The sequence below is a fragment of the Zerene cesonia genome, chromosome 3 (assembly GCF_012273895.1).
Source record: "Zerene cesonia ecotype Mississippi chromosome 3, Zerene_cesonia_1.1, whole genome shotgun sequence".
NCBI classification, from domain to species: Eukaryota; Metazoa; Arthropoda; class Insecta; order Lepidoptera; family Pieridae; genus Zerene; species Zerene cesonia.
In genome coordinates, this window is record NC_052104.1 from 7,062,581 (window position 1) to 7,087,359 (window position 24,779).

Sequence of the window (24,779 nt, forward strand, 5' to 3'; positions counted from 1 at the left end):
TGCGAATATCCTGACAATACGTTAAATAAAACTCAGTTACTTAATAATTTTATTATATAAGCGAAATTTATCACAATAGCGTTGTATTAGATAAATATTTCATAACAAATAACTTGGATTCATAAAAGAGGGTATTACTCAGGTATCTGTAACTACCACGAGAAAAAATATAAGTTGACAGCCAGATTCAATATAATAAATTAATGAAAAGATGGGTTGAAAAAGATATTTGGATTTGAATTTTAAAAAGGCGGTGCGTTCAAACAACTGTCTGGTTGTGTTTGTTAAAAAAAGCGACGCTCTTTCTTCTATTTGCCTCTGACCTCAGTTGCTATTGACAATGGCTGCCAGAATGAAATATGGCTCGCCTCTAACGAAAATGAGATTGGGGCGATATTCTTCATGTATTGTGTGGATCATCGGTGAAGCGGCAAAGTTTGTCGTTTTGAACGCATCATAAGTTTTTTTAATCACATGTTTGTGTGACGAAGGTTCAATGTTTTGTTAGGTATCGACCTGGAATATACGACACATAAAAAGTCGTTTGTAAGTTATATCTTATAAGTCAATAAATAATGTAATTGAAAATAAATTAATAAATGACAAGCAATGGAAATCCACAACCTTAAAGTAATTTATCATTGTCGTTAAGGTCAAAAGCGGCATTTAATCGTATGATCTACTTATTCATGTTCATGTAACAGATAACAGACGATCAGTAACGTAGGTAACCGGTAGACCGACACAATAGTTGCCGACGGACCTTCTCAGAACCGGTCTCACTCCTGAGGGCAGCGTCCGCCGAATTTCGCGTCGACCACCCATCTCCTTCCATCTACACTTAACGCCTTTATTTATTACTAGAAGCTAGAAATGTTATAGAATCGCAACCAGACCACCCGTTACATTGATTTTGTCTACACAATAAATTATATTGAAATTTGCGCCGTTTCTTAATGTATTAGGTTTTAAGAAAAAAATATTTGTGGGTACAATAATTAATGATAATGATAGTGGTTGATGTACTGGTAAAAGGATGTACTCGCAATGCATTTAGTTAATTTTGTTTAAATACCTTCTATTTAGTAGAAGACACTCGTAGTATTATAGAGCTTATATACCATACATAGTGCAAAGATCCGATCAATCAGCGAGTTAGCAATAATATTCCTTATATCATGCTCCAGTTATATCTCACGGCTAATAGATTAATACATTTTTAACACATTTGCACGTGACGCATGGACCGATAAATTAATGCGCGTCTTTAAATTGAACTAGGGAACTAGATTGGTATCGTCTTGTTGCTGCCACGTTTACAAAGATGACGCATCTACTAAAATATATTGGCGAAGATTATAATGAAAAACGTCCAATCAATGTCCAATAACCGAATATTTAAATAAATTGGTTATACAGTTTTCGAATTGGTTTCGGAACTGAATTTACTTCATCCACGCGTGGAGAACAAAATATGTAATTTATAGTAGAAACAACATTACAGGTTATTTGAAACATTAACCGTCTAGAATGTGATACTGGTTACCAAGGACTATGTTTAAGCCGCGATAAATCCCGAGGAAATAAGCCCAGCCCTGACTACAGTTCATTGAGTAAACCTGTAGTATCGGCGCGGGCGCAGCGTCCGACCGTTCTGAGAATGTGTGCGTCTGTGTGTTGATCATTTGTTTGTTGTAAGTTTAGAAGCGCGCGGGCGCCGCTCTCTGACGCGTTTCTGTACTTTTAACAGTTGTTATTGTATATTTATTGGGGCTGTTGATTTTTTCTCACAATCGATCAGGCAGCGAGATCATTTTCATTTTGAGGTATTGAATTATGTTGGGGGTTGTTAGAGGTTGAAACAAGGATGGAGTATGTAGATCATTACTACGTTATTATTTTATATCTTTTATTGAAAGTAACGATGACTAAATGAAGATATTTTTACGTTTTTGCCGACTATTTTCAAATGATTTCCTTTCAATGACTATGATAGAGTCGTGGATGACCCGATGGGCAGGTTTTGAGTCGTAAGGGAAAGTTAAAACTTTCTGAATACTGATCGGCTAAAAGTAAAAGTAACTCCTATGTGGTTCGTATTTTAAATAAATTATATAATTCTTGCATAATTTAGTTCATATTACGAATAAACGTTTTTACGCTACACTATCAAATTATTTACGGTAACTAGATACGTCATAATTACGTGGGTATTTTCGTACAAAAGCTAACAAACGTCAGAGTTGTAATTAAACAAAGTGTAATTAGGTGTTCAAACAAAGTGGAATCCAAAATATAATTTGCTAATGCAGCAAAAAATTAGAGCAGAAATAACAAATCAGAAAAAGTATGGCTTTTTGTAAAATCAATTTAGCAATACAGCGCAAGAGGTAAATAACCTGACCTAGTTAAAAACAACGCAAACAGATACGCTATTATTTTAGTTTTCTTCTGGTGCAATTCACACATAATAGAGCACAAAGCGTTACACGTGATAATGTATCACGTAAAAGGCTTTTAAATCGGTTATAGACTGCGGTTATAGATAAGTGTAAGTTTGCTTAGCTGTTCAAATAGTTTGGTAGCACCACGCGACTTTACCGAGAAATTATCGTTTACTACCCAGTACATAAATAAATTAAACTTTATTTGGTCTATTACTTATCTCAGAGCGGATGTTTGACAATCAATATGTGCTAAGATAGGTATATGTTTAAGATTAATAAACGGGAGAAGTTTATTGCTTTTTGAATTAATATTGTTGTTGTTTTTGCATAGTAACAACTATTTAACTCATTTTTCAGTTTAGTCTCCACTCACAAGTAAAAAGATGCAGCATTATTCTTGATTTAATCCCTGATTGACCCAAACCGAACCGGGAGAAGCAGTTAGAGAATGAAACGATGGTGGTTATTAAAATCGTTAAAAATAAATTTTATTTATATGTTTCAGAAATAACAAGTGTAATTAAACTGGTTTTCTCATAAACGAGACGATTTATGATGCATATAACATAAAATATAGTACAAGACTAGGCTTACAGAACATTATACGTACTATTTTTAAAGGACCGTCAGCAACGATAAAGCAATAAAATATATGTCCTACAAAAATAATCTTTTGTCAGAAATTTAAGTATTAAGTGTTCTGGTATTACTACTTGGTAGTTTATTAGATTTCCTACTGAGTTCAAAAGAGGCAGGAATACTGTCAATTCGTTTGTACTTTTTTGTGTTTATTACCTCAGAACTTCAAACTGGTTGAACCGATTTTGACAATTCTTTTTTATTTGAAATCCGATGCCTTCCGAGTGGTCCCATCCTATTAATATTATAAATGCGAAAGTTTGTATGGATGTATGGATGTTTGTTACTCTTTCACGTAAAAACTACTGAACCAATTGCCATGAAATTTGGTACGTAGACAGCTGGATAACTGGAATAACATATAGGCAACTTTTTATTCCGATATTCCTACGGGATACGGACTTACGCGGGTGAAACCGCGGGGCACAGCTAGTTTATTATATATTAACTAGCTGCGCCCCGCGGTTTCACCCGCGTAAGTCCGTATCCCGTAGGAATATCGGGATAAAAAATAGATGTTGGCCGATTCTCAGACCTACCCAATATGCTTACCAAATTTCAGAGGAATCGGTCAAGCCGTTTCGGAGGAGTATGGCAACGAAAACTGTGACACGAGAATTTTATATATATAGAAGATTTGGTATAGTTCTGTCAATTTGAAGGCGGTTTAGTTTTTCTTAAAAATATTATTTAAACGTTCATATGAAAAGAAATCTATACATATTTTATTTAATTATACCCTTCTTAATGTTGGTAACAATTTCGACTAATTATTTATCAATTAACAACCTTAAAACCGTTCCAAAGAAATGCCACGCAAAGCCCGTTGTGTGCTCACTGACGAAAAGTAAAATCAGTTTAAAAAACGTGTTGATGTCGCCACGCTGTGTCAACGGCCTAGCAATGTTATCTTACCTGCAGAGACAATGTAATGTAAAATCAGTTTCGTCCTGCACCATACATACTAAACAGTTATTCGCGACCGCAATCATGACTTCGTACATAGTGCATTCTTTGTACTTTTATTGGGCTTCATAGCGCTTACTATGACTATAATCGATAGATTTATATCTCTTTTTAAATAAAATTTAAAATTTATTGCTCTTTCATACATTAATGGTTAAATGCAGTTATCGTGCCGTCACATAACGATGTGTACGAGGCATTTTTTTGTATTTAAGATTAAGTCTCGAGTCTTACAGTGCTAAAAACGAGTATTGTTTTTGTGTTTTTGGTTTTCCTTAAATTTTACAAGCTTGATACAGTTATTCCCTGATTTTTGTTACAACGCGTTTTCCCTATTTATAATAAAGTGTATTAGTGTGTAGTATTAATAAGTATATAATGTGTAGTATTTTCTATTTGTTGTCGTATGCTTTCTCAACAAAACTGACTTTTAGACTATTACTTAATCAGGCATATATTCTTAGGGTTCTATGTCCACAGTTTAACCGAACCCTTTAAGTATTTAGTATACATTACACATGATTTTGTTAGTGTACACATAATAATTTGTAGGTTTAAAATAAACGTAAATGCATTAATGCAATTTTGTGTTGCATACATGTCAATCCGTATAAAATGCGCTACTTCAGCTTGAATATGAGTGTATCATATTAAATATTAATGTTGCAATTCGATTGATCACTCACTACAGCCTACCTATCCTTTAAAACTGTGTTGAGTCACGCTTGAAAGTTCACATGTAGACTTGTTTGGCAATGACTTAACTAAAGTAGATATCATCGTTTAAAATATATAGATATCTCAAAAGTATTGGTTAATTATATGCTAGTATGTAAAATATAGAGTATTTGTGGATGTGTCAAATTAATAAATGTTTTGATTAAAAAATTATGAATGTTGTAGAATCTAAATAGATAATAAATTCTAAGTTGACACTACAGTCTAAATGGTAAAAAAAAATAACTATATATTGTTGCATTCAAAAAATGCAGCTAATATTTCAACACTAACGAAACAATAAAGTCTTTTAAATAATTAAATGAATAAGAAGAAAGCTTTTTTAGTTGCTTTTCCCGCTCTCAAATAACAGTCGTGGCTCATTGATTTATTCCCTTTATTTCTCCTGTGTGCCCAATGCCAGGAATTATTTAAACAATTTTACCGCTGTACTATATTAAGTTATATAATTCTTGTAGGCGTGGTGCTTGTAATTGGTACACCTCGGAGCCGTGGGATCGCCGCTGGCGGTCTTTGTCGCCCAACGTTTAGAGATAACTTATTTTTTATGTTTATTGACCAACATTCGTGGAATCGACGTAAAACAATATATTGCCTTGGACGTTTTAGAGTTAATTGCTGTTGGTAAGGTGCAGTTCAATGAAATATTGTCAAAGCGGTTTTTTGGTATGTGGTAGTCGAGCACGCTTCGGCACAAATTGGGCCAGCTCGCACCGGGGAAGTACCACACCCCCACAGAAGACCGGCGTGAAATAGCATTCTGCTGTGTTTCGTTCGGTGAGTGGGGGAGCCGGAGGCCCATATCCTTTTCCTTACCCTTGCCAGTCCTTTCCTTTATTCCTCTCGCCAATCCTTCCTTAATCCCTTCCCAAAAGTCGGCAATCCATTTGTAGAGGCGTAAGGTTTCCAATGGACCTTATGCCTCTATAAATGTTCATGGGCGGTGGTAGCGCTTACCATCAGGCGACCCACCAGCTCCATTGCCGACTGTGACGTAAAAAAAAAAAAAAAAAAAAAAGCGGTAAATCAGTGACTTGTAGTTGTTTTTCTCGGAAATTGGGTGCGTCTGTACAATGTATTGGCATTGCTTTTTATACACTTTAAGGCATTTTTTTTGGGAGTTAAGATTCCTTAATTTATTCAAAACTAGCGGTCCGTCCCGGCTTCGCCTGTGGTACATATATAGCCTAAAGCCTTCCTCTATAAATAGGCTATCTAAAACTGAAAGAATTTTTCAAAACGGACCAGTAATTCCTGATATTAGCACGTTCAAACAAACAAACAAACTCTAATAATAATATTAGAATAGATCATAGTCTTTGAGACCAGACCAGTTACCAGACGTAAACTTAGGGACCATCGATGAATTACTATTAATCATACAATTCTACGTGTTTTAACCCCTCTCCCTCCTTTTAACATTTTAAAAACTCCTCCCCCATGATGTGACGTGTGTTACGTACATACTAAAGTGTGTAACATATAAAACGTAAAAGTTTTATATTTTTTACATTTTTTTTTCATTTTTATAAGTAATAAATTTAGATCAAGGTTGTTAACGTGTGAGTTATTATCTCACGAAGCTTTTGACCCCTCTGTCCCTTGTCACACAATGTAACATTTCAGTTGTAACTTACCCGTTTTTAACGTGTGATTTACTCTATGGATGACCGCCTAGGATCAGGAGATAGATGAGGAGAAGTTTCATTGCAGGGCTGTAGGACTGGACTATAAACATAGCATATGTTAACAACAGTACATAATATGTAATAGTCGAGATAAAATCTGTTCTAGTTCACATCCATCAAAATAGAAGGGACATATGAAACAGTTAGGCAAGAACCGGTCCTTGTACATAGTGCCTTTCAATTAAAAGTAACCATTTATTATGTTGATATACACATGCAGGAGTTATAAGTCGGCTTATTATCAAAGATCCTTAGAACTTTACTTCATACATTCTACAAGATTTTCAAATAATTTATTTGAATTAATTATGGTTCAAGTTCTAAGATTAAATAAATTGTTGATGTGGATAATAGCAGTTTTCCGAAGATATTTCTGCTTTTGTTTTCTTCGAAGCTTGGTTTTTAACTAATTCGGTACTTTTATTTCCTTCTTGTCAATTTTAAACAAGAAGATGATTTCAACGCTGTTAAGAAGATGTAAAGTATGCATATTTTCTAGCCTCCGATTGCGGTCATTGTTATCCACATAAAATCTCAGTATAATTTCTCAAAATCGGCATCTGTTTTAAATGAGTTCGTTCAACGTCATAAAACATCTGAACCACATTTGAAGTCGTCGTTACATGCAACTATATAATCTTTATCTCGTTAAGTTAATCTTTTAACAGTAAATTATACAGTTGTCAACGTTACGGCGCGTGTGGTGAAAGCAAGGTGGTCGTCGGCCAGGGCCACACCTCTGCTTTCTTGCTCATTCACGTTTGTAGCTTTAGGATGTACCTTTGTACCTACGTACTACTTCTATCTACGAATTGAGCTATTTACAGATTGATGCTATGCTTTATTCTTTTCGTTATAATTCGTTATTTTATATTAATTTTGGTTATCTATCCTGTTATCAGAATATTTTACGTGTTAGTTCTTGTTGCTACTTCTTAAATTGTCCCTTGATGTTATTGAATTAAGGAAAATTTTAATTTGGTGTTGTTTTAAAGATCTTATCACATATTTTTATATATTTTTTTTAATTATACAATATACATACGACGAAAATCCTATACTCCTATATTCTTCTTATATTACGGTGCATAATTTAGAGTCCAGAATGTTTGATGGGTTACGTCATCCGCTGCAAGCTATCCCTGGACCATGGCAAGTTCAATGAATACTGTATACCAAATTACCTCCCCCGGTGACTCATGCGCAGTTCAATTAAAATGTTACTAGTGGGACATGTTTTGTACCTATTATCGGCATTCTTTATGACGCATTCTCCATATTTTCCTTGTACACTTACTTATGCACGTCACATGAATTTTGATGCAAATGAATGTAATTATTGGTTGATATTATTTTCTTGTAACATATCGGTTACTTGTATTGCGTAAGCGGGACTTCCTTCTTCCTAGTGCGTATGTAACTTGTATTTTTAATGAACTAAGGACACCACATATACAACAGGACAATACATATGTAGAAATATACCAGCTTTATTACTGTGTGCATATAGTTAAAGATCAATTTCTTTTTGTTGTATGTATTAGAGTGAAGATTTTCTTGATTATTTCTCAAGGTTTTGCGATGGTACAATCATAATTTTAATTAATTTATGCTTCAATTAAAGAACTTAACTAAATAAACTGAAGACCAGTTTTTTTGGTATTTGTTTGTTGTTGTATTGTACTATATCGTCTCCCTACATCATAAAATTTCGAACGCGTTAACTATACATTTTTAAATAAGTAATTATTGGTATCGAAACTTTGGCTGTTTCATCACAATTATCATTTCCTTTGCATGCAGTATTGATGTAGAAAGCTTCCCATAATGAGCGCACTACGGATGTAACGCTCTATACATTTATATAGAAGCATTTGAATTAGAGGAAACTGTTAAATGTCATCCATAGTGAATCTATAGAGAATAGTGAGCTTTTAGTATCTGATCATTGGGACAGTCATAAGGAAATGCAATTAATATGTTATTGAATACACATTTAGTCATTTCCTTTTCGATATTTTTATTATTTTAATGAATGGGTGAAATGAAAAATTGATTTTAAAATTTTAGATTATTCATAATAAACATACATAAACAGTGGGCATGACAAACATCAGGTGGCGCATTAACGATTTGTTGAGATACTGCATATATATACGCTTGTTATTGTATAAAACAATAATTAATCATTACTTGTAACATTTTGCTTCTATAAATACGTTTACTAACCTTATCTATCAATACATAATAGTTATTTTTAGCTCAGCTCATACTTCGCATTGTTCTTTATTGCGTCTGATATTCAGACTAAATATAGCCTCTTGTTAGAAAATGGGTGATATTTTCAAGGAAATCTCTATTGTACTATTTCAAGAAATTTCAATGAATTTAAATGAAAAATATATTTTAATGTAACGAGTACGAATCACTGAGGATTGAACTTTAAAGTTTAGAGGACAAGATTGAACATTGCACAATGCATCAACACATTCCTATTGAGTGAAGGTATTGGTACCTTTAATTAACAATGCCGTATACTATCTCGGTGAATCTATAAACAAAGAATTATCACTTACTTCTCAAAGCTATACAGCCTCGTTCTGTCAACACTGACCCACATAGTTCGCCGTAACGCATGCCGATATTTTGATCGCATGATTGTTGGACGCGTCATCGATAACATTCAATGACATCATGCCGCCAAATATTATGTGACCGAGTCGGAATTCATCTTGTACCTATTTGTTTTAAATAATTGATTTTTATGATGGAAATACGTAATAGATTGTCGTGCATCGATGATTATTATTTATATGCGTACGTGATATGATCGAGATCGGTCAAATATATTACTGTACTTGCTATGTGTGTATTTTTGGAAATTTAAAAGTTAGATTGAATATCATTTTTCATAGTATATTTTTTTGCTATTGGTACATTGTGCATATAATTAACATTAGCGTGGAATGATTTTAACCGTGGTCACATGAATTATTATAAAAGTCAGGAATCTATTGCCGTCAGTATCTTGATTATCTGAATTAATTTTGATTCATTAAATTTGATTAAATTTGAATATTTAGAGAATTATTTTAAACGAGTTTTGTTGTAAACGTGATATAATATACACAAACCTTTTGTTTGTAAACCTGATAAAGTCACTAAGACAATGCTTGAGAAATTAGATATTACATACACTTTTTCACATCATCTTCGACATTATTACACTACAAGTAGGTACAATAGATAGCTAAAAGCGACAAGAAAGCAGGTCAAATAATGGCCGTTAAACGTGCCAAAAAATTTGCAATTTGTTGCTTCATTTGCTACGGAGACACCTGCAATCGTTGACAGACAATATGTCTACTTTCACTCCAATTCACTCTGTCTGTGAGGGGTATACAAACTTTCAATAGTTTGGATACCCCTTCGCTGAGTAAACTTCGTTCCTTTGATGCTTTATGAAGATTTTATGTATTTATTAACTTTGATTCCATGTAATTTTAGTTTAATTTTTAATCATTTTTCTCCGTCGCGTGCATCGGGAAAGGTTCAGGATTCGTTAAGATAAACATTTTTTATTAGTATTGAGTATAATAAAAACTACGTAACGTTGAATTGTAGTTATATAAGAGCGAAGGAGATATTGGTGAGATATAACACCTAAGAATTAAAATTGATTGTCTATCGATAAACAGTTGCTATGAACTAGCGAAATCTAGACCAAATATGACGCAATATCTTTGGGCATTGGTCGTATTCTACTTTCTCTCTAGAATCGTAATACTTTGCATAAATTTTAATTTAGGTATTTAGCTTAACGATCAGATATCAGATAACAGTTGTAACAACCATAAAATAGAATTACATACATTTCAACACTTACTGAAGAAAAATAGGTAAACAGAAGTATAAATCCGACAAAAGTCTGTAAGGATGTGAAGGCTGATCACGTAGGTACTTGTCGGTAAAAACTTATGAGTGAAAAATATACAAGTCTACATCTGCTACAAATGAAATGAACAATAATGTCTGCAAATTATCTTTTATATTTTAAAGTAAAAACATATAAACTTATTTATAACTAGCGGTCCGCCCCAACTTCTACCTTGGTACGTGTTTCTCTCAATAAGTTCTTTCTTTGTGCTTTAACAAAAACGTTAAAAAAATAGCCGAATTTGTCGAGCCGTTTAGCGATTCATTATATTTATATAGATTTATCATCAATAAATAGGGAGAGGAAACGATCTCACTCCTGCAAACAACTGAATAAGAAAACCCCCAGTAAAACTTTCCCACGTTCTGCCAACGCCAAAAAGCCAATTAGAATCAAGGAGCGAAGCATTTCGTCGCCGAAGAACACATCGTTAGCGGTCAACCACAAGTCTGGGGAGACGAAAATATGAGACTTTACGTTTATGCACTTTGTTCTTTACATACCTATAAAATTTTATAACCCCCGGCGGCTTGTTCAATTGAATTCCTTGAAAAATTTACTTTTTCACCTTTATTTTATTGAGTTCGCCGTAAATGCGAGTTTCAAGTATAATATTGATTTAAGATAAACGTAAATCTGTTATTAAATGTTTTATTTTAGAATCAAATTAATGCGCTATTAATGATTGAAATTATTATTTCGATAGTTAATTTTATGAATAATAGCTTAAAGGGCACAAGAATAACCTAATGTGATAAAGGTCTAAAATTCTATATGTATATAAAAGCTAGCCGTACCCCGTGGTATAAGCCACGTCATATATGATGTTATATTTCATATAACCATCCCCTATAAATGCACTATCTAACACTAAAATATTTATAGGACCCAAGATTCGCACGTTTAAGCAAACAAAAAGCAAACTCTTCGGCTTTATATTATTTTCTATAAAGTGGTTAATGCATTAGCGTAGAACCAAGGGGTTCCGGGTTCGATTTCCACTGGGGACTCAAAAAAAATGTCTTGGTCTGGTGGGACACAGAAGGCTGATCACCTACTTATCCATTAAGAAAATCGATCAGCGAGTATATCATCTGCCCCATACACCACTAGGGGACACGGGACTTCATTTTTAATAATGAAATAAAAGAGGTTAGAGAGGGCCCAGTATTTAAAATATCCCTACTAAAACTATAAATGTAATAGTAAGTTTGTTACGCTATCACGCCAATACTTAGTGTGGATTTAATTTGATACAAAGGACCTCTTATTCAAATTTCAATTTTCCATCCACAAAAGCGGTATTTTTATCGTTGAAGTCCCACGAGGAACGGGAATAATTCGGGTAAAACCCTGGGACTTTTCCTTTGAAAGATCTATCACTCAATTCCTATATTTAAAGAATAATTATAGAAACCGAAATATGAATATTGCCGACTCATTCGTGATTAAATGCTAATCACCCATTGACGTGATATTTTCTACCACTTTCTTCAGCGGTGTCAATGTAATCATTAAACGGTATAGAGATTGACATGACAGTCGCGTACGCATTAGCCACGCGTGTCGAGCATTGTAATTGACAATGGTAAACCTATACTAACGTTTACTTCTATATAAAAATGAATACCGCTTCAGACCTAGAGTACCTGTACAATTTGTTGCTGTGATTGGATGTATATAAATCATTTGTTGTTCGCCCCGGCTTCGCACGTGGTACAAATACAGGCTATGTCGCTCAGTGAAGTTATAGCTTTCTAATGGTGAAAGAATTTTTGAAATCGGCCCTGTACTTTTTGTGTGAAGGCATAATAAACATATTATGTACTTACATAAAATCTTTGCTGTTTGTATTAGTATAGACTATAGATATCTAATAAATAACACGTTTGAAATAAAATTGTTACAGTTTTATCTTTCCCGTTTTAGTAGTCGAATAATACTACTAGAATACATCAATATAACAAACAATTATTTTAGAAAATTTATTTTTATAAATATTAAATAATATCCTAGTAGATCCTTTATACAAAATTTTATATTGAGACTGAGGATTTCATATATATGCCGTAATGTATATTTGATTTATGTTTATGTATTAATTACATTACCGATTGTGATAAGATATGGAAAACGAAACATTATTTAATGTGACCCCTTTAAAATATATATTTGAATTAGATAATCAAACTGGAAAGATAATGTAATTTATATTATATTTCGCCTATACACAGATCTAGTACCTAGTTTAGTAGATCGTCGCTTATTTGCTTTGCTTATAATGTGGACAAAAAAATAAACATATATTTTTTATGTTTTAATTAAGAATAGCATTAAATGAAAATTTTAAATATTATTTCAAGAATATAATAAATTCGATCATGAGTGGGGTGTGGCGTGTCTCATATGGCGAAAGATGCTATTCCATATCTTTAATACCATTTCCTGAGTGAATTAAACCAATAATGAATAATTTTATTATTTTATGATATATCAGATTTATATAAGTGTATTAAAAGCTATTGAATGAATAAATACAAATGAATATTGAAGCGGCGTGCGGCTCGTGAATGTATTCCAACCGTTTCCGTTCACTACGACGAAGGTTGTTACCATGCTCACAATAATACGATAACTAGCGTTTGCCTGCGGCTTCGCACGTGTTAATTTGAAGTAGCTTAATAGATGTTATTACACATATAAACTTTCCTCTTGAATTACTCCATGTGTTAAATAAAACCCCATCAAAACCCTTGCGTAGTTTGAAAGATTTAAGCATACATAGGGACATTGGGACAGAGAAAGCGACTTTGTTTTATACTATGCAGTGATATTATAAATTATATTACGTTTGTTCCAGAGCCTAGGTTCTTAATATAATTTTTGAAATGTTAATACATATCCATTTCAACTATAATTAAGGACTTCACTATAAGTCTGTACTACAACTTGTAGTTAAATACCGATTAAAAAAACTCTTTCGCAATTTGGTATGGACGTGATTCCTAAGTGCTATAATAGGTTATGAATGTACAACGGGAAAGGTCAAGTCCTCAAAATTTTTAAAAATTCCTCATATTAATTAAATCTTTATTCTTGTACTTGTAAAATTTTTCCAATGACCTCATTATTAACTCGATAAAACATAAAATACATATACGTTTGCGCTTTTATGCTTCATTATAGTTTTATGTGTTTCAATAATAACATGATTGCGACAGGTGGGCTTTCAATTCAGTAAAAACATTAACCTAATAGCCTTTTATAGATTATGAATCACTGAGTTCCCAACAAACAAGCTGTTTAAAGCACTTTTTGTACGAGTACAACCTAATTGAATTTGGTCGCGTAGTTTGCGAGTAAATTATTAATACATGAAAATCCAGTTTTCTACTCTGGTTGTTTTATAATAGTATGAAAAAAACTTATAATCTATATCATTAAAGCATAAATAATAATAAGAAATTAGATTATATATAATATCCATTAAACCTCTAAAATACAACAAAAGCTGAAAGTCTTTCGAGATCTCAACTATTTAAGATGTTAACATCTAATTTTCCTTTATGTCGACTGTATTGATTCAAAGCTACATCCAACCTACGGTCTATTGAATTAACGCTTATAGTTTCGACCCTGGCTACATAAATTGTAATATAAATAGAGGTATTGTATACAAAGTGTTTGTAGACCTTACAATATGATAGACAGACATTCCACGAACCGCGGCAACGGATGTAAATGTTGTCTAGTTTGTGAAACAAGCCTCGCTGTGTAAACATTTACCTCGGAAATGGTTAATATGAAATGCTTTACTCAAATTCGTTGAATTTGATTTTAAGTTCTACAATATTGCGAAACGACGACAATTACGACATTTAATTTGAATTTTATTCAATTAAAATAAAGTTTACATTTGCATAGTGTACAAATTGCAAGTTAATGAAAGACGTACTTGTCAATTACCAAATACATTATCTGAATGCCTGAGCCATAATGGAATCGGAAAAACCTTAAAGTTTCTAAAATTAATAAAAATGTATTCGCTAATATAAGTATAATAGTATAATTGTGAACTTTTATAGTAGTGGTCGCTAATGACCTTGATGTTAAAAAGCGACCTAAAATGAATAAATGAAAAAAAAAATTGCAAATTATGTAATTTTTAGAGTTAATGTAAAAAGTATATCTAAATGAATTATTTATTATTGACAAGGTTCATTTTCGATATACTATAATTGGTTTTATTTTGTCCACAGTTAAGTGAAGAAGTGCAGAGAAAACAAAGTGAATACCAAAAGTGCCTCGAGTCTTATAAGCAGATGAGAGCCAAGTTTGAAGAAAATTATCTTAAATGTGAGTAAAAATTTGGTTTACAATATTTGCAGACAATTTTTTATAATACGTTTCCCCTAAAATTCCTAGAATTTATTAAATCTAATACCAAATTATGTTAGATCGTCCAAACATACCCTTTATTATGATAATTATTAAATACATTATACGTAATACAAAAATTTCCTATCTATGTTAAAATCAAGTTGAAACCTTAAATTTTCCATAGCGATTCCCTCCAATAAACTTTCAGACAGTAATTTTCAACTACGCAGGTTTTATTATAAACATAGCCTAGCCCACGCTAGAATTACTCAACCTATTGAACTACCAATTTCTAACTAAATATTTACGCCTATGTAAACAAATGAATAATCCATTTTATGTAATGAAGCTTATTTGTGCTCGTGAATAAGAAATTAATTGGTATCTAAGATTGGTGACTAGTACTTAGGTAATGTGTTATGTGACGAAAAAACTATCTAAAGAAAGTATGCCATTACTCATTAAGTGAACCGGTTCTTAAATATCTGTTAACATCAATTTTTTTACTGCTACCTTTAAATTTTAGAAAAAAACATTTTTATGTTAGTAACATAAATAAATAAAACAGATATTCAAACTATTGTATTCAATCAATGACTCTACTATGGCATTTCCAAATTCCGTCCTCATTGCTAAGTGAGATTTAGCAAGCCGATCATTACATTACCTCGTGATAACAGCCACCTCTCCGCCGGCGCCAGGAACAATTTCACAAACGCAGACATACCTACTTATCAGCTCACTTGTTTGCTCGAGTACGGTGCATTTGCGTAAATATAGACTGTTATTTTGTTGGACCTAAATTGTAGAATATTGATTTAAACGTTGCATGAGCGGTGGTTACCGCTTTCTATCACGACTACCCATGAGTATTAATGCATTCGGAAATAATGATGCACCCAGCGCCAGACTGTGTGCAAATCATGCAAATGTTTATTTTAATGATTCGTAACGTTATCGCAACTCAAACTTCAGTTTCCTATGATTTTTTTTATTATCTAAATAAATAATATAAATAATAAATAAGCCCATATGGACTATGAAAATTATCACTATGTTTCTCCCCCTAAACTAACAAGAAAACCAACGTTCATGTTAACAATCAGCCTAAATTAATAAAATTACATATGAATTCTCTGAACATACAGATTTGGCCATAAGATCATAGATTAAGAATTAAAACATAGAAAATCTCAACAAATGGATCTGACAAGTTTTTCATAAATAATTTTTCTATTTTCCAGGTCCGACTAGTAGAGGGGGTCGTAAGTTGGACGAGACACGCGATAAATACGGCAAAGCGTGTCGCCGTTTGCACAGAGCGCACAATGAATACGTATTGCTATTGGCCGAGGCCACGGAGTGCGAGCGAGCGCTGCGGACGGCGGCACTACCCGCGCTGTTGGACCAGCAGCGGCGGCAAGGGGAGGCTACGGCCACCTCGTGGTAGGTTAAGTTCATACTGTACTTTTAGTAATAATACCTGCCAATGTATGGGCACTGTAAGTACGAATGAACGTATAATGATTCGTAAAATCATTAATGAGAATACCGAAAGTATGCAATATCAACAATTTATAGTTCACGACATTGTAATTTTTTCATAAGGAAATTAATGTATGATTTAAGTGAAATTATTTTTTTACTCGAATCTGTTTGTAGCATTATGTTTTACGTTACTTATTTTTATTTTTATAGGAAAGGTGTCCTATTGGAGGTTGTTCAGAGATCAGACTTCAGTACAGATAAATTTAAAGAGATTCAGAGCAAAACTGAGACCACAGTTCAAAATCTTAGGCCACAAGAAGAATACAAAGAATTTATGGAAAAATATAAGTATGTATAGCTTTTTCTTATTTTATGGTATTTTCATAAATAACTATTGTACATTAGGCAATAATTATTATACATACAAACTAACTGCATATGTCAAAAGTCTTTTGGGTGTTCTAAACCAAATATTATTCACTTTTTTTTATTTATGTGCTAAGCTTTCTGATTTTACTCATTACATCATCCAAACTAATTTACATAATACACTCATTGGAGCAATAAATATTTGATATTTTACTTTAACACAATCTCAATAATACTAATAAGCCTTCAATGTAGTAGAAGTATCAAATTAATATTCGAAAATATTCATACAAAAATCAACAAAGATGTCCCTCCCAAGTTGTGTTTACGAAAGAAAAGGCCTCGAGGGCTGCTATTTAGTTAATTAAAATAGTTGTAGTATATTACTTGTGAAGTGCATGTACCTCATAATTGGGTACACATCCTTCACAAATAAGTACAACATAACAAGAGCAAAATTTTTCAGATCACCCCCTTCCACTCCAGTGACGTTCACGTTTGACGAGAGTTTAGTAGAAGATACTAGTGGGAAGCTTCAACCAAACCAGTTAACTGTCGATAATTTAACAGTTGAATGGTTGAAGGAGAAGCTCACTGAGTTGGAGTCGGTTCTGCAAGACAACAGGGAGAAACAGACCGCCCTACAGGGTCCAGAGATCATTGGAAATGGTGTATGCAAGAATAATAACAGTGGAATGACTAATGGAGTTAATGGGATAGATAGGTAATTGTTTATTCTCTTTAAATGTTATTCTTTCATAAAAAAAGTGCATTGCAGCCTGATAGTGAGTGTAAAATAAATAAAAATTATAAGGCTTTGCAAATAAAAAAATATCAAATGACATTTTTCGTTTACAACCCCTATTAATTACATTATCAATATCTGTTACTAAAGACTCAAGTTCTATAACATATTCTATAACTCTTTTTCTCTGTGAGGACAAATGGACAACTTAACAGTGTGGAAGAAGACTAGGAGTATTTTAGACTATAGAGTTTTTTTTTCTGAAAACCTCGTATGTTTATTTTTTTTTTATGAGTAAAATTTAAAACCTAAAAATTCCTTCAGGCATTCCCCACCTCCGATACCCGTCACAACATCGGAACCAATCAAATTGCTGGAGTTGCGGATAGCTGAAAGGAAATGCGCGAAACAAGCCGAGATGATCCGGTCAGCACTTGCTGAACTCGGCTGCGAAGAGGCGCCCAGCGGCTGTCCAGACCTGTCCGCTGAGACTGTTGGTGTTGACAGCCTTGATGGATCCACTGACCATCAGGTAACTCATGTCATTTTGAGAATTGTAAAGATTTCACCAAAAAGGGATAGAGAGTGGGTTATAAATAGTATCAAGAGGTGTTAAAACTGTAGAGTTTATTAGCGTTAAGGACTGCTGAAAGGATATTTGAGTTTCGTGAAGTTCCTATGTAGCGACTCTGTTATGGCAATTTTTGGGTGATTATGTTTCGGTAATAAGGTTGTTACTATTGTAATGGGTTGGTTAAATGAGTTACGTTTTTCTTTTCTTTTACTACTACGCGCTGGTCATGATAAAAATGGAATGCAATTAGCCAATTACAGTTGTAAATAAAAAGATTATTTAAGATATGAGTTTTTTTTCTATTCTAAATTATTATATTTTATTAATTCTTTATATTTGTGTTCCGAGTACGTCTGTTGTATATTTTTCATTTTACTATATTTTTAAGGTAAGTTTTATGTCATAGTAAATATTTATCAGTGCTGACAACATTTTAGCTATTTAATTTGTTGTTAAATAATAAAGAGCAATAGTCTGGCAAATATTATATCAAATGTTTGGATATATTTGGTTGTGTATTTAATTATAAATCTGTGTTAAGTGTAAGAAAGCCTGAAATTCATAAATAGCTTTTTAAGATGGAAATAACATATCAGGATTTTGGTTACATTGAGCACTTTACTCTTCAGAATAAAATTAACTAGTAAATTTTGCGATCGTTGAAATACACGTATCTCAAATTTTCGTTTTTAAATATACATTTTTATAACGACCTTTCATACATTATCACAAAATTACAACCCCAAAACTCCACTCAAAGCCCATGACCATCAGGATCGGTCGTCCATCACGTCCAAAGCGTCAATGGACGCGTTGCGGCTGCACCTGCACTCGATAGTGCCGCCGAGGCCGTTCCTCCGCTTGTTCACGCGGCCCTTCCGCCGCAAGTCCGCGCCCGCCAGCCCGGCCTTGCCGCCCAAAACCTATAGGAGCAGTAGCGAAGGCCCCGACCCGGTAAAGCTCATACGCACGCTGAGGAACAAACGGATCGTGCTTAAGACGTTTCGGAAGCGAGTTTATGTGCAGTGTAACGTTAGACGCCGTGTGTGTAAATGTCGTTTGGTGAGTGCTTGCGGTGTGAGGCGTTTGTGGGCTTAGTCTGTTTTGTATAGGAATATACGGGGAGATAAGATAGAGATATAAGCTGCTTTACGGTAAAGGTGGTTGTCTCAGTTAAATAACTTTCGTATATATGGGAATAACTTGTACTTCATTTTTGTATTTCAATGATTATCTAAATTCTAATATAATTGATTTGTTGCTATTCTTTCATTTTAAATGGTCAAAGAGAAGAAAATCTCATTTTCATTTTCTATAATCTTGTACTAGTATCTCCGACTGCCGTGGCCCACAAACAGCGTCACTACCGGCATAACAGTCAACGCATGGCATGACACGCATGCTAAAAAACGTTTTATCACGTTGAGGTTGCGAAAGATCGCGGTATATTTAGCCGCCGCGCATCCTGGCACGCGCGAACTTCGCACCGGAATACGCTTTACATATAAAATTAAAATAGCACCAGTTCGTTCACAACACAATTTCAAAATCAAGGTGATGCTTGAGTCGTTCCAGAAATGATCTGTTTACGCGACGTTTCGGAGTTTTGCGTCAAGTTCGTAATAATTCCTGTGAAGTGATAGTTAAATTGGAGCGTTTATGAGGCCGTTAATAATAATATGGATCCGTTCGCGATGTACATAACTAATGGTGATTTGCCGCCGGTGGTGATACCGCGCAGGAAGAAACGCTTGAAGCAATTACAGCTGGAGCTGGAAAAAGAACTAGAAAGGGAACTTGTATGTTGTGACGTTTGTTGTTTTTGCAGCTTTATTGGTAATGATTGATTATCGTCTAACGTGTGATTTGTGCATGACTAATGAGACGTTCTTTTGTTGTGTGATCAATAAAAAAGTTTTTTAGTTTATATATTAATTGAAATGTATCGGTATTGCTGCTGTCTATTTTTTATATGTTTTTGAAGGTGTATTGTATTATTCAATTTTCCGTAAATAGAAAGACATTAAAATTTCAAATGAACGTAAAATCGTGCCGCCACGTGTCGCTCATATCAGCTGATATTGTTTTATGGAATGAGCACGTCTATCGATGACGCTTTTGATATTATAATAGTGGTCTTGGATATTTAACACAAACAATGATTATGGTCACAATAAATTACAGCTATTGCTTTAAATAATTTGTACAATCAAGCAATTTTTATAATATTGCATTTATACATTCACCTTTCACCCACGCACTGGATATAATGAATAAATCTTATGCTTATCTCGCTCTTGCCCGTGTTCCCAGGTGAGTGCGAGCGAGACAGAACGATCGCTGGTAGACCAGGAGTGGTTCCATGGCGTTCTGCCTCGGGAGGAGGTGGTGCGACTGCTGAGGAATGATGGCGACTACTTGGTACGGGAAACGACAAGAAATCATGCGAGACAACTCGTATTATCCGTTTGTTGGGGACAACATAAACATTTCATTGTACAGACTACGCCAGAAGTAAGTAAATTAAGTTTTTAAAGTATGCATCACAAATTTATTGTACAAAATATATTGTGTTTATAATATTATCTTCTATTACTTTCATGTTTTGCAAAAATTGTACATTGGATGGCGCTGATCGAAATATTACAGAATATTTACCTATTTATTTTAATTCCTTAAAATACGCCTGCGAATGTAAAGTATAGTAATGAAAATGTAGGTTAATTACACCATTTGTACCGCAAGGACGGCTCGATGGATTTTTACGACCTTTGATTTGTTAGGTTTGTCTTCATCTTGATTAGCGGAATCACTATTAAAACAAGACAAATATCACGTTAAAAATTACTGAGGCAGGCGGGAGTTGGCATATATATCTAGTTTTTATGACTCACAATTTAGTTCACCTTCACTCAAATCCTACTCCTACTAATCCTACTAATATTATAAATTCGAAAGTTTGTAAGGATGTGTGTGTGCTTGTTACTCTTTCACGTAAAAACTTCTGAACTGATTGCAATGAAATTTGGTACGTAGACAACTGGAATAACATATAGGCAACTTTTTATCCCGATATTCCTACGGGATACGGACTTACGTGGGTGAAACCGTGGGGCGCTGCTGGTACTTTATAGGGTACTTACTATACTACATTTCGCTTTAACTCGCATTTCGGCAAAATCTTTACTAATATATATGCTATAGTCATATAAATTATCATTGTCTGTACCGGCCGCCGTCGCCCACATATTTTTTGGGCTATATTATACGCAATGTATACCTTAATATAACTTAATATTGCGTTGTTATTATTCGCGTTCCAAGTCTTGAGATTTTCCATGCGACATATGTGATTTCCATGAGTGAAGTATACAAACGTATAATAGCATATGCCGGCTATATAGTATTGCTAAGATTTTGGCGTAGTGCGTTAGAAACTAACTACGTATAGTAAGTTAACGCAGCGTGTACTTAATGAAGCTGAAATAACTAAAAGGGGCCACCCCTTAGTGCACTTCATTATTCATTCCATGCTTATTGTTCTCAATTATTTTGAATCATGCCTCTTAGGAAAGTTAAAGAAAGGATGGGCATTCGTGAAAAAATATTCATGGGCACGAAACTTCCTTAATAACTACGTAGCGCTATCAGCTTCTTTAATTATAAGTGTGGTGTATCTCTCCGTATTATCGGCTCTTAGACGCTCGTGCCCTCTCACTCTCACCGCACACAGCCGACTGAGCTGTGTCACGGCCGTACGTGCGCTAGAGACGACATAATGCTTCCTTCTCTTTCACTCACAAACACTACACTCTTTCACTCACAAACACTACATCCCTTCCTTATTTTAAGTTCTTTTTTTGTTTTTTGAACTATTTTTGTTTTCAATTCAATAATACCTGATTTACACTTCTTACATAATTGAATATCAACTAGAACTTTATAATTTATAAACTTGGTGTTTTAAATCCTAATTATTTTCAATGTCCTCTCCTGGGCTGTCTTCTACTGCCGCTTTTAAACATGTTCTATAATTTTTTATTTACACAGATTTCCATTCTCCTTCCGCTTTTTTTTATGTAATATGTTGCGTCTTAGCTGTTGTCATGTTTTGTTTTTTCTGTACTTCCCCCTCTCCCCCTTCTATTATTATTTCTTATTTCTTCCTTATGTGGCGTGCTATTGTAGATAGTCAAATACGTCAATGCTTCTTTCTAGCATTTTCCTCTACCTTAGGTAGGCATCGAACCTAAAAGATCTATAGCGATATCAAACCATGATTGAGTTGGTAATTTTCTTCTCTTGTGTGGGCGTGTTGGATTTAGTGCCTATACCAGTGTACATCCGTTATAGGATCGAAATAAGTTTTCCACATCCTTGTCATTGTTAGGTCACCATCGTTCTAAGCCTCAACTCATTGGTACTATTGCTGAATGGCGCTCGAGAGCAGCGACAAAATGAAGTCTTCGTAATTGTGTCGGGTTAACTATTTTAGTCCCTCTTACAAGAATATCCCCAAAGAAACACAGCTCGGTTTCAAACAACTAATAACTCCTTACTGTTTTACTTTTTGTATGTTATCGTCCTTAATTGTCCTTCAATATCTTTAACCAACATCTTTAAGGTGGGCTATTGTATAATATGGTCAATAATAATATCCTGTGAGTACGTAGTCTCCTCACAGTCTAGATTAGGCATCGACTACATTATTTTTTTTTCCAGCACTATAAATGACGGGCTATTTGTAAATTTGAAATTTTATTGGTATTCAACACTCAAACCGTGCACAAGATTTGGGCTTCGGATTGAATACAACCTCGATAGGTTAATGTTCTGTAAATAAATCGAACTACTTGCCGCACAGAAATGACCACGGCCCATGCTAGTGCCAGAGTTTCCTCCTTGGTTTGTTAATACCGACGTTCACAGCCTCTGAGAGACTTATTTCCAAACCCAATAATGTGTGGACCACTTTCATCTGTTCGCATTTAGATTGCTACAAGTCCCACCGGACATGCATCTGTAAATACTATTCTTTTATCATTAACCAATGTTACACTTAGTACCCCAAATTTGTTCACCCAAAACAGCCTTTAGAGGCTAGAAGGCTGTTTATTGACTTCCTCACCAAAAATCCTTAATTTTTGATGAAGCGACTGCTTCATAGGTTCTGTAAGGGTGGCCATATTGAGAATCCATTTCCCAATATAGCAAACAAACCCTAAAAAGCTATGTAATTGTGAAATGTTGTTCGATTTTCTTAAATCTTTTATCGTCAATAAATATTCCTTTAGTGGACGAATTCCTTGATCCGACAACTCATGTCCTGGAAATTGATCTTTAGTTGTTCCATAAATGCATTTATCTCGGGTTAAGGTTATATAATTCAATATATAACTCAATAATATATATAACTCAATGTTTCTAATACTTTTTATAACCGTTTATCATTTTCTGGTGACATTTTCGCTTGACGGCCAAATTTCCCCATCTCATATACAAAGATATGAAAATACAAACATCTCCTTCTTCCTTTTAAAAACGACACTGCCGGGATAACCATTCAGACGGTCCTTCTGATTTTTCTATTATGTTTTTTAGAAGTATTTCGTCTATTTTTTAATTAAAATTTTCCTACCTTGCGATTGGTATTCTTCTGGACTTTTTACTTCTTCATTCGTCATATATATATTTTCTTTTTAACCATGTGTTATTATATTAGGTTGAAACCCTGAATCAATCAGCATCTCTATTTGCATTCTACCTACTAAATAAAGCGAGTGTATCATTGTGATAAAATTAAGAATATGATAAATTTTATCTTCTATAGCATGTATCTACTGAATATCTTCAAACTTTTTAGATTGACTTCTTAAATTTTTGAATCTACACCATTTTTCGCTTTAACGTCTTCACTGCTTTGTTTTAAACTTTTACCTTTACACTGAGCCTGACTTCTATTTGTTCGTATTTTATATATATGTATATTTTCAGAATTTGTAGACGTTTGTTTATATATATTTATATTTATAAACAAACGCCTTATTATATATAATATTATGTACGTCTTATTATATATAGTATTATATATAATAATTATTATATATTCGTTTAAACATTTCGATTTATTTTAATTAATAACAATTTTATTTAAAGCTATCTATTAAATATTTACTGAACTTGTATGTTATGGTTGTTACCTGGATCAATATATCTATTTACCTCGGAATTATTAAATCACATGGGCAGACTTTTCAGTCTGTCATTAGAACTGTTCGGTTCTGTTAGAGCCCGTCAGCATGTCTGATTCTGTCCCGATTGCTATGTTAATTTTTAAATTGTATTATTTTTAAGATTAAGCTTGTTTTCTTGTTTTCTTCCTTATATATATATATTCTTCCTTTAGCTGGACATAACACATCATAGGCTAGATGGTTCGACATTGATAACACGCCTATTAAAAATTATTTATGCATGCCGTTCCTTTACTTATTTGTCAATTTTATTGACTGCTTATCATTCTAACTGAAATCTCCTAATTGACGTTCACCACCTCTAATGTATTTGCTTCTGTAATTACTACACTTGTTAAGGTAACTTTTCGCCTGCGTATTGTACTTTCTATCTCTTCCGCTCGAGCGCTTTTTACTGAATTGATTAATCCAACTGTCACCCACATCCGTAAATTGATTCTTCAAAGCTAAGGTCACTAAGGCACTAACTTTAGTGAAACGAAATATTTTCCAACTTCTCGTTTCAATTGTATGAATAGTTGTCTTTCATACCGTTTATTTTACTTCGGTGTTAT

General features: G+C 33.7%; 1 protein-coding gene across 1 annotated transcript in view; it reads left to right on the forward strand.

The window, feature by feature from the left end:
* The window catches only part of LOC119838350 (tyrosine-protein kinase Fer), a 37,926-nt gene that overhangs the window by 9,426 nt on the left and 3,721 nt on the right, over positions 1 to 24,779 (forward strand). The window contains 7 exon segments of the mRNA XM_038364272.1: positions 14,675 to 14,771; positions 16,040 to 16,241; positions 16,494 to 16,631; positions 17,119 to 17,376; positions 17,722 to 17,929; positions 18,746 to 18,925; positions 20,285 to 20,524. Coding sequence (XP_038220200.1) covers positions 14,675 to 14,771; positions 16,040 to 16,241; positions 16,494 to 16,631; positions 17,119 to 17,376; positions 17,722 to 17,929; positions 18,746 to 18,925; positions 20,285 to 20,524 — 1,323 coding nt within the window.